General features: G+C 34.6%; 3 protein-coding genes and 1 long non-coding RNA gene across 5 annotated transcripts; 1 reads left to right on the top strand and 3 right to left on the bottom strand.

Moving 5' to 3' along the window:
* Window positions 1,077-5,100, top strand: LOC18611673. The gene is made up of 10 exons (XM_007048052.2): window positions 1,077-1,403; window positions 1,951-2,046; window positions 2,216-2,290; window positions 2,675-2,743; window positions 3,464-3,540; window positions 3,632-3,720; window positions 3,820-3,949; window positions 4,335-4,425; window positions 4,517-4,582; window positions 4,765-5,100. The coding sequence occupies exons 1-10, from the start codon at window positions 1,224-1,226 to the stop codon at window positions 4,882-4,884; spliced, it is 993 nt and encodes a 330-aa protein (XP_007048114.2). The 5' UTR covers window positions 1,077-1,223; the 3' UTR covers window positions 4,885-5,100.
* Window positions 5,488-11,477, bottom strand: LOC18611672 (4-alpha-glucanotransferase DPE1, chloroplastic/amyloplastic). Of its 2 annotated transcripts, XM_018113827.1 has the most exons (16): window positions 11,006-11,477; window positions 10,656-10,706; window positions 10,364-10,452; window positions 10,186-10,246; window positions 9,524-9,602; window positions 9,005-9,141; window positions 8,739-8,897; window positions 8,559-8,635; window positions 7,979-8,118; window positions 7,857-7,888; window positions 7,698-7,772; window positions 7,354-7,426; window positions 7,154-7,242; window positions 6,503-6,547; window positions 6,270-6,422; window positions 5,488-5,750 (listed from the first exon to the last, which is right to left on the bottom strand). In XM_018113827.1, the coding sequence occupies exons 1-16, from the start codon at window positions 11,375-11,377 to the stop codon at window positions 5,646-5,648; spliced, it is 1,737 nt and encodes a 578-aa protein (XP_017969316.1). In that variant the 5' UTR covers window positions 11,378-11,477; the 3' UTR covers window positions 5,488-5,645. The 2 variants fall into 2 exon arrangements, 1 of the variants encoding a protein (XP_017969316.1); XR_001926187.1 differs by lacking the exon at window positions 7,154-7,242.
* LOC18611671 (stress enhanced protein 2, chloroplastic) lies at window positions 12,820-14,581 on the bottom strand. Its single transcript, XM_007048047.2, has 2 exons — window positions 14,052-14,581; window positions 12,820-13,374 (listed from the first exon to the last, which is right to left on the bottom strand). The coding sequence occupies exons 1-2, from the start codon at window positions 14,364-14,366 to the stop codon at window positions 13,105-13,107; spliced, it is 585 nt and encodes a 194-aa protein (XP_007048109.2). The 5' UTR covers window positions 14,367-14,581; the 3' UTR covers window positions 12,820-13,104.
* Window positions 16,324-17,128, bottom strand: LOC18611670. Its single transcript, XR_001926650.1, has 3 exons — window positions 16,908-17,128; window positions 16,778-16,818; window positions 16,324-16,615 (listed from the first exon to the last, which is right to left on the bottom strand). It is a non-coding gene; the product is annotated as an uncharacterized LOC18611670 (long non-coding RNA).

Genomic DNA, 17,233 nt, shown 5'->3' with positions numbered 1-17,233 from the left:
ATATCCTAATTCTTTCTCATCTTGTTTACCCAATGATCTCTTTCACATTAAATAAACTTAAAACATCCGAGCAGATATATGGCCAATGGTTTCAAGCATATGTGTGGTCTTTCTGATTCAAAAATATATCACTAAACTATAGAAATGCTCTTCTCTTGAATGTAGTCTGCCTAACGATTCTAATCTTTTTTATGAGGATTGAGATTTAAGATTCTAATTTTTGCTTCCTTCTTGTATCCCTCTCTCTTTCTCATATATATATATCATGGCTTGAGGGGATGCCTTTTATGACCAGCCCCAATTCCTATCTTGTTCATAACTGGAGTTTTGTTTCATAAATTTTCGTTTGAAACGTATTATATATGTATAGAGAGGGAATGCTTTGCCCTTGTTAATTAGGTTAAGCTATTTTGGTCGTCCTCTAAATAATTATATATGTCCTACTGATTTTAATTGTAAATAAAAAATATATTTTTTTTGTATAAATTTTGAAAATCACATTTTAATATACGATTAAATTCGCCAAATTAATCCTCCAAAAAATGCCATCTATGATTAAAAAACCACGTGGTCCTCTCCCTTCAAAATTAAAAACACTGACTACTTCCCTTTTGTTTAATTAGAAAGATCTGGCATAGTTGTTTAAGAAAAGTTAATGAATAATTATTGCTTGTTAAAAAGTAGTACGAAATAAAAATAAAAATCGATATATTGCTATAGCTCAAATCAATAATACGTAAATGATTAATTAATAAAAAAAATTATCTGTACAGAACATTAAGTGATATTAGTTGAAGATGAAATTTTTTAAATAAAATATTAATAAAAGTATAAAACTCACGCATTATAAGGAATTTTGGGCCTAAATGCAGGGCCCAAAAGTTTAAAGTTTGGGATAGACTTAAACCATAGCTGAAACTGGGCCAACAGAAGGGCCGGAGACCCATAGAGATTCAGCTCCGATGGACGCAACCTAAACCAACCCAAGGACTATAAACTAAATTATTGATTGATTGTTATTTTATTATTTTTATTTTAAAATTTTGTTACGAAGCCAACGTGGTGCAAACGAAACGGCTCATGGCGCCAAAGCCCCGCGAACCTTATCCACTCTTGGAAGTCCATTGCAGCAAATTTCTTTCATTTCGCAGCTCTCAAAGTGAAACCCAAAAACAAGGAAGAAAGAAAAGATTACAACAAAGACTATATTATTATTAGTGAGTATGAATATGATGGCATCTATGTCAAACTCGAAGCTTTCATTTCAATATCATTATTACTTTCAGCAGTCCGGAACGTGTTTCAAGCTAAGTCCCAGGAGAGACCTGCAAGTAAGAGCATCTTCTTCTTCTTCTGCTGCTCCTGATGTTGATCTCAAGACCCTTGAATCCGCCATTTCCGAGGTTCTTCTCTGCCTTTCCCTTTGCTTGAAGCCAACTGACTGTTTGATTTCTTGTTTTAAGTTTTTTAATTACTTACATGTCATTTGCATGTAGCCTCTGAAATTTATTGTTCAAAAATGAATGATGATTGCTGAATGAACTACTGTAACAATGTCGAATGGAGCCATTTGAAGCAGGAAAGGAAAATTTTATCTTGCTTCATTCAATGGGCCCTGAAGTGTTGCAGTTAAAACTGTGCCAATATGGAATCTTTCATGCATTTGGAGGAAGTTTGTGTTGTGGGTCTTTTCTTTGCTACTTATTAAAAATCATTTCTTTTTAGTAATATAAACAAGAAGCCAACCCCTCGATGTTAAGCAAATTTTGGAATGGTCCTTGCCTTTTCATGTTTTGTTCTGTGATCTAAATGAAAACTAACCACGTATGAAATCGTTTCTTTGAATAGATATGTCACCATTAACAGATGAAGTCATTCGTTTGTTTGCATTGCAAGTCCTTTTGTTGTTGACAAGTAATTAGGCTATTGACAGCTATATATTTGCTACAGAAAGACAGCGATGCCGTTAAAGAGGCACTTGATCAGCTGAGCGAAGTTGGATGGGCAAAGAAATGGTGTTCTCAGCCGTATGTCTCACGCCGTACGGTCAGTCTCCGTATCAAGTCTGAAGTTGTGGGAAAGTGCCACTCAAAAATTTAGCCTGCAAACGCATGCATACATGTACATGTATATCATAGATCTGTTCAATGCTGTGAATATTTGGTTACATGTTTACTTGGTCGGAAGATGAAAGGCTTTACTTTCTTTGCATCAGACATCTCTTCGGGAGCTGACCTCCCTTGGAATTAAAAATGCGGAAACTCTTGCAATTCCAAGTGTCAGAAATGATGTAAGTATCACCACATTCACCTTCCAGTTCTGAGTACCTGATGGTATTGGACAGTTGCCCAAAAATTTTCAGGCGTTCAACTTGTACCAGTGTCACTTCTGATATTGAACTGTCAATAGGCTGAGAAGCTCTCACAGTGCACTTTGCCAAAATTTGACATTTAAAGTCCTAACCAGAAACTCAACTTGATAAGTTGTACTAATATAAGTTAGATGTCTATATCTGAATTAGACAGTTCTTTATTATACTTCTGATCTTATAAGCTGATAGCAATTTTGATGACAAAATTTGCATTCGAATTTCAATGTGAATCCCACTTTTTGAATGGTTAAAATATTAATTTCAAATTATTGTTCCTGTATTTGATATCTTTCAGTTGTACAGGCAGCATTTCTTTTTACAGTGGTCGGGACAACAGGGTTCTTGGGACTTCTTGCTGGCCAGCTTCCTGGGGTAATTTTAGCTATATTGTCATATCTCTTTGTTTTTCATTTCTTTTTCTTTGGCAAGTGTCGTACAATCAGGAGCACAAAGATAGGATGACTTCACCATATTTCATTTTGTTGGACAATTAAGTGAAGCTTTTGTTTCTATTGATGTTAAAGGGAAGGGAATGTACTGCTTGTGCACTGTTTGCCTTACCAGCATCATCCATGAGTTATAAAGAGAATCCTTCCCCGTTGTTCTTGTCATTTAAACTACATGAGTTTCTGCATATTATTTAGTACTGCTGACAGTTTCTGCACAGACAAGTTGCTTTTGTACTCTGTCCTGGTTAATTCAGGTCTGGCTACTTCCCTAATTACAAAGATGCCTAAAACTACTTAATTTAAGTGTGCATCAGGGTCAGGCTAAAGATCAACAAAGTTGCGGATCCCATTTCTTTGCGCATCTTTGGATTGGGATTCCCGTTTCTAACTTTAGCTGCACTAAGTGCATTAGGTATCAAGTTACCAAACACTTGTTGAATGCAACTGATTCATTTAAGTGCAATATCTTTCTTTATCTGCTGTATTGCTATCATAATTAAAGAAAAATTATTTGTCCCTGCATGGCATTGTTATTGTACTATCATTATTTTCTTTGTTGGAGCTGTGTGACTCCAGAAAGGTAATATGTACGAGTAGAGAAGTTCTGGCTTTAAGTGGTGCTTGGCTCATACTATTGCTACAGGATTGGGGCTTCTTTGTACCATATTTGATTGGGAGCATTTCTTTAATAGTTTTGGCTGTGGGGAGCATTTCACCAGGGTAAGTCATAATGATGCAGAGTTTCACAATTCACATGGTCTATCAAGATTTTGCTTCCTAAACTGGCAGTCATTTTAATTTTCTTCTATAGACTTCTTCAAGCTGCTATTGGTGGGTTTTCATCATTCTTCCCTGACTACCAGGAAAGGATAGCTAGACATGAAGCGGCTCATTTTTTAAGTATTCTCTGATCACAGAATATATGACATACGCTCATGTATGCGTTGACATGTCCGATTCAACTGCTTTTCTAATGAGAAAATTTCTCTTTGAACTTAGTTGCCTATTTGTTGGGCCTTCCTATCCTGGGATATTCATTGGATATTGGTAAGGAACATGTCAACCTCATTGATGAAAAGCTGGAAAAGCTTATATACAGTGGACAGCTTGATGCTGAATTGCTTGACAGGTACTCATTTGAAAGCTATATATACTCAGATCAATCTTCTGTTTGTCTTCGCCTGCATAGAACTATGCTGTGATGAGAATTATAACCCGTTCTAAGCTAAATTGCTGCTTGACTTCTGGAGTTCTTCTGCTCCTATAATAATCTGATATTATACTGCATGAAGCCTCAAGAATTTAGCTGCCATTCCATGTTATTAATTATATATTGTAGCCAGGACCTGGTGATTCTAGTTTAAATCATCGGCCTGTCCGGCCTGAAAATGACCTCACAATTGAAGCATTGCAATTTTCTTTTCCACGGAAAGCCTTAGTCAATCATACAAGTATTTCTTTTCGTAATGTTAAAAATATAATAAACTAATCTTAAATCTGTATGTGTGTCTCAGGTTGGCCGCTGTCGCTATGGCTGGACTTGCTGCAGAGGGTCTGAAATATGACAAAGTGATTGGTCAATCTGCTGATCTTTTCACGCTTCAGGTTTTGGAAACAAACCTTTGCCAAAGTTTGAACTGATTTGTATTATTGGCTTACCTTTTATTCAACAAACTCTGGTCTGCATTCTCTGCAGAGATTCATAAACAGAAGCAACCCAAAACTCAGCAATGATCAGCAGCAAAATCTAACTAGATGGGCAGTAAGTTATTGAAATTCAGAATTGGCACGCATGACTAGTTTTGATACAAAATGCTACCATGACAATTTCCCCACTGCTTCGAATATTTGCTTGAACTTTCTTAAATCTCATTTGAAGCTTATGCTGACATTTTTATGTAATTTTTAACAATTGAAAGCTAATGTTTGGTAAAATGAATACAGGTCCTGTTTGCTGGATCCCTCTTGAAAAACAACAAGGTCATTTATGAAGCCTTGATGTCTGCCATGTCAAAGAAGTCGACTGTGTTGGAATGCATCGAAGCAATTGAGAAAGCTGCATAGCTTTACCTATCACTTCCATATTGTTTTTCAAGTACCCAATTGGGAAGATTGCACTGTGCTTGAATTCCACATTACCACCTAGAATCTTTATAATTAAAAATAGCCAAAATGGTGTGTGCAAACAATTTTAAAACGAAAACAACTGATACCAAGTACAAAATCTGCTTTCTATGCAGTCTACAAATCGATTTATGATCACTTGTCATTTTTTTTTCACCTTCTGTAGTTAAAAGATTGACAATTACACAATCAAATTTCATTCACAGTGCAAATTAAGTAGAGTTCTCAACATGCTGATGCAGAGGCACATTTGTAACACTTTGCATAATTGCATTCTTATGACCAAGAATGCTACTAACGACTTACTAGCAGTAGGTCCTGATAACTTCCACAAGTAAAATTGATTTCCATAATTCAAAAGCTTAAACAATCACAGGAAGATTCATACTCATAACGTCCAGCAATACGTCATGAGTTTAAGCTGGAAGCAAAGGGTTTGGAGGCAGAGAGTCAGTTGCAGGCCTCCTCCATGAAGCTAGTGACTGCCTTCTCTACTTTGAGCAGCAATCAATTTCAAAAGCATATTAGAAAACAAGAAATTACTGACCAGACATAAAAGGAAGGTATGAACCTTTTTATTAATTTAACTCTAAAACCTCAATTATACAAAGACAAACTTATTCAAAACTAAATAGATTATTTTTAGACTCATGGTACAGTGGCAAACCTACAAGCGTGTGTACACAATGAGGATTACAGAACTACATTCGCCCGTACATGGAAAGCATATCTCTTAATTTCAGTGCTTCTGTCTGCAAGGAATCAAAACTCATGGAATTAGGTATCCTCCAACTCCAGTTTCCAATCTGCACAAAATGCATCAAAGAAAAAGTCACAATGAGATTGTTTAAAATTCTTCTTTGTTTTAATATGTGACACTTAAAATGCATAAATTACTTTCTTTTTCCTTTTGGCCCATTTCTCTTTATGATAACATTAAGTGCTTCAAAAAAGAAATGGACAAGAACCTAAAAAGAGCTTGCAGCTCTAACAGTCATCATGGTTTTTGTCAGAGTCAACGCACACTATGAGACAAGACATGGGCAAATCGCATGCACAGACAACACTATGTGCTTGACAAAGGAAGAACAATAAACTTTGGTGATCTAAGTTAAAATTGGCAACGAAATTCTGAGATTGGGCACCAGAATTCAAATTATCCAACAATGTGGGGCAAGGTTTTGCACATTTTCGCTCTAATCTTCTATAGGGCCTTGAAAATTTAAATCACCATTACTGCTCTATTTCTTAATTAACAATGTTCTAGATGGCACCACAAGTCCATTGTACGTTTCAAAGCACATGTTTAAGGACATTATCTTTACCTCTGTTGCAGGAATGTTCATCCTGGCAGAACTCCCTAGCCCAAGAACATCCTGCATGGTTATGACTGCAGTTTGAGCTACTGAAGAAAGTGCAGCTTGGATCAGTGCCCATGAGATCTCATCTTCTTCAGTGATATGAAGATACTTCAATACCTGAGACAAAATTTCTGATGTAAGACAAAGACAAAGTGATAAACCTGATCAGAAGCTTTAGCATAGCAGAGAAAACTCACATTGGATTTCTCTTCTTCCATTATATTGTTCCACCAACCTTGGATCTACAAGACAATCGAATGAACTATTAGCATGCAATATCTAAAAATTTGATAAAATATTTTTTGTCAAAACAAACAACTATATGATTTTAGCCAAAATTTATGAGTAAAGTGAAGTATCAAATTTCAAATTTCTCACTCATCTTTCTCTCTCATCCAATCTCCCTAGTCTTCCTTCTCCATATAATATATTCTAAAATTGAGACATTTTCCTAAATTTGGATGTTTGTTCCAGACATTCTTTTTGTGGCAATCAAATTCATAGTTCTTATTTTAAATCCATGTAATGATTCTAGACATGGGCAATTCCTTAAAGGCATTGTTGTATATTTGGTTGTTATTTGATTATTTTTGCTGAAAATTGAAGTAAGAAGAACTTGCACATCTTTTTTGAGTTTTTGCCTTTGATAGATTTTGTCTTAAAAGTTATGTTGATTCCATCATTCCAAATCAAGAATATTTTGCTTGTTTTATTTCAAATTATATTTGATAAATAGATTAATTTCTTCAGATCATTCATAGCATGTATCATTTCAACTTTCAACCCACCAAGAAACCAAAAATACAGTTAAGACATCAGCGAAGAACCATCGCTGGAACGAGCTTTACCGTGTCATTATCATGAGTTCCAGTGTAAATAACTTGATTGTGCTCGTGATTGTGAGGCAAATGAGGGTTTCTAGAGTCACTGCCAAAACCTAAACCAAGAGAAAATGGGAGAAAACTACAACATCACAGAATGCAAATTTGAAAGGCAGTCAAAAATATTAAAAATATTTTATTACAGTTCATCAGTAATAACACATTACCAAACTGGAGAACAGCCATTCCAGGTGCTCCGATAGATTTCCTAAGCTCAGTTACATCCTCAGTTATAACTCCCTGCCATGTGAATAAAACCCTAGAATCAAGTATCAATATAAAAACCCTCCCAAAGACAAGCTATATTTTACTCAATATATATAACGTTGCTGAAATACCCCCAGGAAAGAAAACTTTTATCACAGGCAGGCCAAGAATTATTTAAGAATCAAGTATTTAGATCACTTTCGTTGCAGAAGAGGTACAAAAATATGTAAAAAGTTAAAAGTACAACAAAACAGAAAAAGAAGGATAAAAATAAACTCTTCATATTCTATCTGGTAGAACATACCAGATCTTCTGCTATGATATCAATCTTTCCAACTGTTCTGGAGATAGCATCAAATAAGGATTTTTGAGGGCCAACCTACTATCATGGAAATAATATCAGTAGTGGATACTGGCACAATTAAAGAAAATTTTAAAGTGGTCAGAATTACAGAAATCTGACCTTCCATCGTCCAACCATTGCAACTTTTGCTTCTGTATAGATTAATTGTGTTAGTAATGTAAGTTCAGTATAACATACATTTCTAGAAAACACCATGCTCAGTATATTTTACAACATCTCACCAGAAGGGACAGCCCAAAAGCCAGCAAATCCCCTAAAGTGGTCTATTCTGAATTCATCATATAGATTTTGTGCACGTCTAATGCGACGTATCCACCATGAAAATCCATCTTTCTCCATGGCTTTCCAATCATATAGAGGGCTGAATTGAAGTATGACCTTAATTAAAAATGAATGATGTAGAAAGAAGCTAGTATAGAAGTAAAAATTGCAGAAGTGAAACAAGTGAAAATAAGAGCAGAATATCATGATAAGCAAAGTATCTGATTCAAGTTTACATACTATGACTAAAATCATTGGAGAGTTTAACCAACTGTCAAAAAATATTGTATTCAAGACCCCTAACCTTGTTAGAAAATCAACAATAGACATGCATAGCATTAACATCAATACATGGGAGAAAAAGTAGAGAAGAAAAGATATAAAGCAATTGTGACGTGCATATAATTGGATTTCTAATATGTCTTCAGAATGAATGGACAATGAAACAATACCTCATTTTTACAAGCAAAGGTAATAATATTTATGAAAAATAATTATTTAAACATGAGACATGTATGCTTGTTTCAGGGTAGTACAAACCTCCCCCATAGCTGACCCGTATCACTGAAGGCATCAGGAGGAACACCGCTGACTAGCCTAGGAAAACCATGCCTGTTCTGTCAAAGAGAATATAGAAATTTGTAGCCAGCAGCAAAAATTGAATGCTTTGGAGCATGGTTAAATTATTACCACTTCCTTACGCATAAATAAACTCCTCACCAGAAAAAAATGTTTCTTATTTGCCCATACATCAGCACTGTGATAACCTACATAAATGGGCATGTCTCCCATTATGCTGATACCCTTCATCTGTGCATAGTTGCGAACTTTTTGCCACTGCCTTTGGAATAGGAATTGTTTCGCAACAAACAGATCTATCTGCCAAGTGAAAGCAAGAGCAGGTAATGATATTAGTTTCTAAAGTAGGTAGATAATATAGGCTACTATTGAGCCAATATTTTTATTAAAAGAGATCCAGATCATACAAAATCCTTTTTCTCCTGGTATATGTTTTCTAAGGCTGAAAGATGGCGATTTTTCAGAGGTTCAGGCCAGTCATACCAACTGAAGGCTTTTAAACTGTCATCAATGGCAGCGAAGTATGCTGAATCTTCAAGCCAGCCTACAAAATTAAAAATAAAAAACGAACTTAAATGATCACATGACTAACAACGTATTTAAGAATGAGAAAGTAAATTTGTTCTAAGCACAATGTATTTTTCCAAAATTTTGTTCAAGCATATACGTAAAAGAGAAAAAGATACTGTGAAGAAATTTTGTCAACCCTCAATGATCTTTAAAACCGAGTCTTGCAAATACTCCCCTTTCAATCCCAAAAAAACCAATCTTCTTTTCACCAAAAACCTTCCACTCACAAACTCCACATATTCATATAGCAATTTAAACAGTCAAATGCAGATTGAAGCTCAGTGAATATGGAAACAACTATTATAAGTACACAGGAATATGATAGTATGCAATTATATGGAATATAAATATCTCACTTGATATGATAGGATCTCTACGAAAAGCCTCAAGCTGAGTTTTAATTTCTCCATCACTTAAGAGGAGCCTTTCTGCAGCCTAAGAAATGATAATGTGAGTTGGATTTGGCACATTTAACCAATAGAGAAGTGAGATTCAGCTAACTAGTATTTACAACACTGATTGGTAATATGTGATCCATGAAACCTTGTGAACCTTCTTTCCTTAGTGACTTTTTCCTTTTATGCTTTAGTCTTAGACATATATCTCACTTAAAAAAAATATATAAAAAAGTAATTTTTTTTTTAAACAAAGTTGCACAGAATTGTAATTGCAACCCAAGTAAAGGGGAAAATCATCATATACGGAACTCTGAGTGACCTTGTAGATGAAACACATTTAAATTTGTTAAGAATCGCCTAGCTCTCATTTTATAGTTGACCTTCCATGAATTCCGTAATCTTTTAAAAACTTCAATTACAGGCAGATGTAGATTTATAGTGTAGTCATAGAGATCCTGTCAGCAAACAAAAATTTCAGCTGCTGCTGAGTCTAAACCTATGTGTTAATCCTAGTAGATCTCTTGGAACATTCAAGGGTCTAACATAGCAAGAGGAACTGTTTTCTTTTTTTGTTAAAAAAATAAAAGCAATAGAGACTCTTCTGATTTTTGACTGTTTACCTTACTTATCAGAGAGTTCTTCAAGTTAGCAATGATAGGATAGTTCACACGGTCAGAATCACTGCACAAACGATATAGTAGGAATATAAAACATAGGTGTGAATAAAAGGTCATACAATTTATCTCAAACATAACCGTTAACTCAAATATAAATATATATAAAAAAAAAACTACTCACATTGGTTGAGGAAGCTCTTCCTTTGTTAGCAAGCCATCTTTAACAAGCTCTTCAAGCGAAATCAAGAGCGTGTTACCGCAATTTGCATCCTGAAGAAATAATCATCAAGGAAAATTACGCAATGCCATATAGCACCTAAGAGAATATACGCGCGCGCACACAACTAATTGACCAGAATTTCAGGGTTCTTCTTTTCTTAAGCATTTTAAGTTCACTAAAATGGCAGAATCCATTGCTTATTGAAACGGGAAAAAGAAAATACTAACTAAGAAGAGATTAGAGAAAGCAGCACCTGGCCTGCATATGGTGATCCTCCTTCATCAGGAGGAACAAGGGGAAGCACCTGAATTAACAATAATTGAAGTTCATTAATATGAGAAATTATAAAATAACCTTCTTTCCATTGCAGCCCAGCAAATTAGGAGGCTAGGTGTCATTAAAAATTACCATGTCAGCATAAGTTAGGACAGCCTTAATCCGGGAAATAATTCAACTACATAAACTTAGCTTTAAAACAGACCAATGAAATGAAGCCACGTTAAAAGGGTAATCCATTGGCCTGAACCTTTTTCAAGTTCATTTTCCCCAGATTTTCTGACTCAGCAGGGACACGGAACGGAGCGTTTAAGAGGGGGAGATTACCTGCCAAACGGAGCAACCAGCTAAACGTAGCCAGTCAATGAAGCGAAAAGCTTCTTCGCCAAGGTCGCCAATGCCATAGGGTCCACGAAACGACGTCGGGTGGAGCAAAATGCCGGCTCTTCTCCGCTGGTTTGGATCGGGCTTGGGAAGCCAATCACCGTAATCAAGCGGTAAGTCCTCACCGACTTCGATACCAGTGAAAGAGGAGGAAACGGCGTCGTTACGAAAGCTATGATTGAGGGATTGGGGCCTTACAGTTTTAGGTTTGAAGAAGAGAGTGTAAGTTAAGGGAGAGAGTGGAGATGAAGAGTGATGGGATTTAGGAGAGAAAGGAGAGGAGGAGAGAAGAGAGCGCGCGCTGAGAATAGCCATGAAAATTGGCAAGCATTTGTGAATAGGGGATGTGAAGAAACGAGAGAGAAATCAATCAATAATTTAAATCAATCAATGTATAATGAATTGGAGTTACAAATGGCAACACTTAACACAACATGTGAAGATAAGCACAAAGATGACATAACAAGGTGCATATAAATCTTAATCAACATACAAATAAAGCTTAATATAAGAATAAAAGATAAATATAAACAATGACGGAGATAAATATTAATGATGACATATTTATATCTAAAGATGAAATATGTTTTCTTTAAACAAAATTTTGATAATTATCTTATCTTATCTTATCGATTAACTTTTATACTATAAATACATAGATGTGAAATGAAAATTTTACAAATCTCCTATATTTAATTTTCATAACTACTGAGTTATAAGATATTTACCAAGGGTTAATCTTTTTGTTAGGACAAGTTGAATTGGATATTTTATTAGCTTTGTGGAAGATCGATTATTACAAGACATTAAAGAGTTAATTATTTTTCACTTGTATTCGGTGCGTCAATTGAGTGACTATTTATTATAAAAATTTCTTTATGAAGTTAAGTTTTATTGAATCTCCACTAATAAGAATTTTGAATTATCTTTTAATAAACAATTTAAGAATTTCATGATTTAGAATGATGTAATTTATTATTTTTTATATTATTAAAATTTTATAATAATGATGCGATGTAAGCAATGTTGTTGGAACTAAGCAGCTTGGCACGTGGACGGTCGAGTTAAAAAGAGGAAATAAGCTGTTTTTAGCAATTTTAAGCAGCCTTAAAGCATGGGATATGCACGTGAATTTGATGGGCCGCTTTTTCACAAGTTTTGTAAGAGCTTGTCGTTGGCCCTCAAATTTTGGTCCAAAAGAGCGTCATTAACTGTTGGTAATTAATTGAATTAAGAAAGTAATACAAAGGTTAATGAGATACTAAATTGGTTAATTGCATTTAAGCTCAAGGTATTAAATGACAAAAAGATTTAAGTTGATTGAGATAAGTGTAGTTAAGGCAGTGGAATTGTGTGACCAGGTCCACAAATCAAGATCCAAGGCTTTTATATTCAAAGTCCAATTGCCAAATCTTTCTTGGGAAAATCTGCCTCAACATTTGCCATATTGATTTCTAATTTGCTAATTCATCCCGATCCCAAGGAGTCTTGGGGGAGTGAAAAAAATTGGAATTGACTTGTAAATTCAGAATCAAAGGCGACTAAACTAGCATTTTATTGGACATTCATTGAATACTAATTATATGTATTATATTTATTTAAAGAGTCAAATTTTAAGTACTCGTCTTTACAGGAGAGAGGGAGGTAAAAAGACACAAGTAACCAGACCTCAACATAAGGAACCAATCACCCTTGTTATGCCTCCCCATTTATACAAGTGTGCAACGTGCATTCTCCAGCAGAAGAAAACAAAAAGACACAGCAAGAAATCTCGACTCCCAATTTAAGCATAAATCTATAGTTGATTACTATAATTCATACATGTTTTATACAAATTAATTGATCTCACATAAGATAGGCAAACACCAGAAACTAGCAACGAATCCCATTTCCCTCATTTACATGCCTTCTATTTGTATAACATTTATGCTAAGAAAAACGTAATTACATCTCTGGTTTCCAGGATCTCCACATATAATTTCTCTGAACGGGAGAACCTCCTTTCCTTTATAACTATATATATAGAAGTATAATTCCTGGTTTCAATTATCATCGGACCAGTCACTGAAATCAGTTTCATAGAACAATCCATCCACGATTTGGTCGATCACTGAATCAATAAATGAGTTACAACTCACAGTGAAGATTCGACCTACTTTGTTCCGAGCACTAGATAACCAAGCAAAGGCTGCGGCACAAGCCATAGCACCTAGGCACACACCAACAGCTTCAGCAATCCCTTGGAAGTCCATCTTCCTGAATAGGGAGTTTCCGGTCACAAACTCTGTTGTTATTGTTGCTGCAAACACAATCTGCAACAAGTGAACCTTATTAGATTGTTTACTCGTTAGACAACGCTTCAGAATTGAGAAGATAGCATAATGAATCTTAATGGATGGTATATTTTTTCCACTGCTATAAGTTGAAAACATGTATGTACCATATTGTTTGTGTAATACAGCAGTAGGTTTAATTCTATAAAGAATTGAAAACCGCCTGGAAAAATAGCTGATCCAATAGACCAATAAATTTTAATTATTATATAGGTCCATTGGAAGAAATTGGATCACGATAAATCAAAGCAAGATTCATGTTACATGGGACATAACCCGCAATTGAGAAGGGAAGGGATGGCAGCAACAACAACAACAAAATGAGGACAAAGATATAAGTAAAACTTAATTTACACCCACATCTCTCTTCAAATGAAGGCTCCAAGCTACAATCCCCTTGTCCAAACCTATAACACAAGGCATATTAATTTGATCCAAACAAATAAAACTCAGCAAAAAATTGGTTGTTTGCCAGTTAATTCAAAGCTCAAACTTTCTGTTACTATACTCAAAATCTTTTAGTTCCAACTGGTTGAGACATCATAGGCAACAAATTACATGGAAATACAAGCAGGTCTTGTTCAAAGTCGGATCACACGTCATGAGTTGAACCACCAAAACTCTTGTACAAGGCATAAAAGCATAGGACTACTCACCATGGCTAGTCGACCAGAGATGATCTCGAAGTCTTGGCTCTTCTTGGAACTCTCAATATACTCCGACAACGTCTCGAAAAAAGAGGACACTTCATCACCCTCTTCCCTTCTCGTCTTCATCACGGCACCTCGATTCGAGCCATAAGATCTCAACGTACACAACCTCGGCTGCAACACTATCTTTCCATTCTCAGCTTCACCCACTTTCACTCTCTGAACCGGAACGGAAACCTGACCACCCAATTCTCTCCTAGGAGTAGCCCCAGGTTTACTGGACAGTAGCTCACAGTGGATTGCACGCGCCACCGTGGCCATTAAAATAGTAAAAGAAGAAGAAGAGGGTGCGCTGGCTGCTGTTGGGGGTAGGTTTTGGTGATTCCTAGAATCTTGGGGTGTTCTGAGGATGTGATTCTGGAACCTTCGTGGTGATTAAGGAATCCACGTTGGGGGCTTTTCTTTGTTCCTTTATTGGGGTGGTGCGGGCTTGTGGGTTACGTTAGGGAAAGGATTTTGGTTCGGTAATGTGGCTTTCAGAAAGATGGAATAACTTTGTAGGTTCTGCGTTCAACGTCCTGTCGCTTTATCATAAAAGTAATCTTTTTCTTTCTCTTTCTCTTTTACTCTTTTTTTTTTTGGCGCCCGTGAGATGATGGCTTGGTTACTTGGGCCGTTTGTCATGATTTTTGGGCTGCAATGGTTAAAGTTTGGTTTGGTACAGATGGTAGGCCGTGGTCGTTATGTCACTGATAGGAGTAGGAAATATACTCGATGGAATATAACTCTAAAAAAGATAATATTATAATATTTGATATATAAATAAAATAATAATTAAAATATAAAGAAATAATATTACAGTGTTTAATTTATAAATATTTTGTTAGAAATATAATATCAATTTTTAAAATTATTCTTATTTATCAAAATATAAGTTTAATATATTTATATTTTTTATTATTAAGTTTTATATCATATCATCTCTTAAATATATTTTTAATATCATATATTTTATTTTCATTTTTTAAGATAATTTTCTATATTACATATTTTATTTTAATTTTTTTCCTTTAAAAGACAATATAAATTTTATTCAAAGTCCTAATCCATCATCCAACAAAGAATTACTATTGAGAGTAATAAAGAAACATTCTTCTAAATGTATAAAAAAATATAAATTCTAACATTACAAAATATCATTAATAAAATAAAAAATTAAAAAGTAAAATATCTTTAAAATATTACAAAATGCAATACAATTTGATTATATTGATTTTAGATTGCAATCACATTACAGCCAATACAATTTTACATTGCAATTATTTATTGCAAAACAAACATTATAATATAGTTTAATCGGATACATTATAGAGAATATGTTCTCATTTTCTTCGTGCTAAACGCTACCCAAGTAATTTTAAATTTGAATATACTTTTCTTTTATCGTTAAAATTACAACTGACACGTCAAGAGCTTATGTTAAAGATTTATTTTTTTAATTATTGGAGGGAAAGAAGACAATCTTCCATGTTGTTAGTTTGTTTTTGTACATTAAAAGCGATGAAAAGGTAATTTTTCAACTTAGTCAAACATATTTAGAATTATACTACATTAAAGGAATGTGCATTATGTTACGAATCACATTTTCAACTTGTTACACTGATCATGAGTACACGTTTTTTAGTCAAAAGATGTACATATTAAATAGAGGAAGATTTTGTTTATAAAACTAAGATCCACATTTACTTTACTGCCATTTGTATAACTAATATATAGTATACATTTTGATTAGTTATAATAATTTCTAAAAAAAGAGCCATTTGAACTTAACTAGATTCAGTTCAATCATCATCAACTCAAATTAAAAGGTTGAAACTTCATTTCTACTGGAATTGAAGCTGAAGCTCAAGATTAGAATTACATATACAAATATGAATGCAAATAATACTATATTATACCTTATTTATATGTATACTATTATATGCACAAATCAAATTGGAACACGTGTCTGAGTTGAACCCGATTAATTTGCAGACTAGCTAGTAGCTTAATTCATCTATATCCCTAATATAAACCCAACATGTGGTTTAGAAAGTGATTAGACTTTGCCTATATATAAATATACCTTAATGAAACAAAATTATCTTTGAATATTGAAATCGTGGGATATTGAGCAGCTTCTTTTATGAACCTAATCCCCAAATGAATCTAGCATTTTAACTCTGCCATCACGAGATCATTTGCTTTCTTAATTTTTATGTGAAGAAGTTGATAGAGATCCACGGAAAAGAAAAGCCAACTCTTGTAACATGGACTGATGCTGAGTAGCTTACAACAAAATTAACTTACAAGGATGTTATGGTTGTATTTATTACAAGACATTATAGAGATAAAATGTCAAGAACAATTATTTTCTTTTACATTTAGCACTAGGGGATGCCAAACTTGCAGAACTCTGAAAGGATTGATGATTTTCAGCTGGTTTGAGCAGGGGGACCTTTGGGCACGCTCGGGCGCGTTGGACCCCTTGGAGCTTTGATCCGGATGGCTGTCTCTTCTATGCTTACCGTCTGTAAAACAACAGCAAACAGATCTATGGATAATTATCTAATAGCTCTTGGCATAATACAGTTGACAGCAAACAAATCAACATTATGTAGGTAACATTCTCCTCATGGATCAAAGGAATGAAAAAAATGAAAAAAAAAAACAAACCAAGAAACAAAATTTACCTCCGAAGATCGAATCTTGGGTTCTTCCCCACTTTCATTTCCTAAAAAAAGAACAAGATAAAGAAATTAATGGTTCATAAACTGATATACTCTCAGTTTCTTTTTCTTGGCTGGGAAAATAATGTTTTACCTTTATCATTTTTGCAAGATATGAAGGCTTCAACCATGTGGCAAAATCTCTTCTTTAGAACTTGAGCAAGCTTCCCCATATTGCAGAAGTTTATGGCTATAGCTGGCAGAGCCTGGAATAACCTTTTTCTAAAACTGAAAATGGACACCTGCAAAGCCTAGCTATTGACACTGAAAAAGGCCTTTGCATCAAACACACCAGCAGCATGTGCTTAGCGCAACATATTGCACTTGCACAAGAAAATAAATATTATTTTATTGTATCTGAAGCAATTTCAAATAAATGGCAGAGGATGATGAGTACTGAATTGTTACTCATAATTATGA

This window comes from Theobroma cacao, chromosome 1, assembly GCF_000208745.1.
Source record: "Theobroma cacao cultivar B97-61/B2 chromosome 1, Criollo_cocoa_genome_V2, whole genome shotgun sequence".
In the NCBI taxonomy this organism is placed as follows: domain Eukaryota; kingdom Viridiplantae; phylum Streptophyta; class Magnoliopsida; order Malvales; family Malvaceae; genus Theobroma; species Theobroma cacao.
This window is presented reverse-complemented; position numbering and strand designations above follow the sequence as displayed.

What these genes read in the sequence shown, in the direction of transcription:
- LOC18611673 (XM_007048052.2), top strand. Translation starts at nt 1,224, where the DNA reads ATGAATATGATGGCATCTATGTCAAACTCGAAGCTTTCATTTCAATAT. An exon ending in TTGAATCCGCCATTTCCGAG is followed by an intron (nt 1,404 to 1,950) that starts GTTCTTCTCTGC and finishes TATTTGCTACAG; the next exon opens with AAAGACAGCGATGCCGTTAA. An exon ending in CGTATGTCTCACGCCGTACG is followed by an intron (nt 2,047 to 2,215) that starts GTCAGTCTCCGT and finishes TCTTTGCATCAG; the next exon opens with ACATCTCTTCGGGAGCTGAC.
- LOC18611672 (XM_018113827.1), bottom strand. Translation starts at nt 11,377, where the DNA reads ATGGCTATTCTCAGCGCGCGCTCTCTTCTCTCCTCCTCTCCTTTCTCT. An exon ending in ATATCATAGCAGAAGATCTG is followed by an intron (nt 7,427 to 7,697) that starts GTATGTTCTACC and finishes TTCACATGGCAG; the next exon opens with GGAGTTATAACTGAGGATGT. An exon ending in TGAACATTCCTGCAACAGAG is followed by an intron (nt 5,751 to 6,269) that starts GTAAAGATAATG and finishes CATTTTGTGCAG; the next exon opens with ATTGGAAACTGGAGTTGGAG.
- LOC18611671 (XM_007048047.2), bottom strand. Translation starts at nt 14,366, where the DNA reads ATGGCCACGGTGGCGCGTGCAATCCACTGTGAGCTACTGTCCAGTAAA. An exon ending in TCTCTGGTCGACTAGCCATG is followed by an intron (nt 13,375 to 14,051) that starts GTGAGTAGTCCT and finishes CACTTGTTGCAG; the next exon opens with ATTGTGTTTGCAGCAACAAT.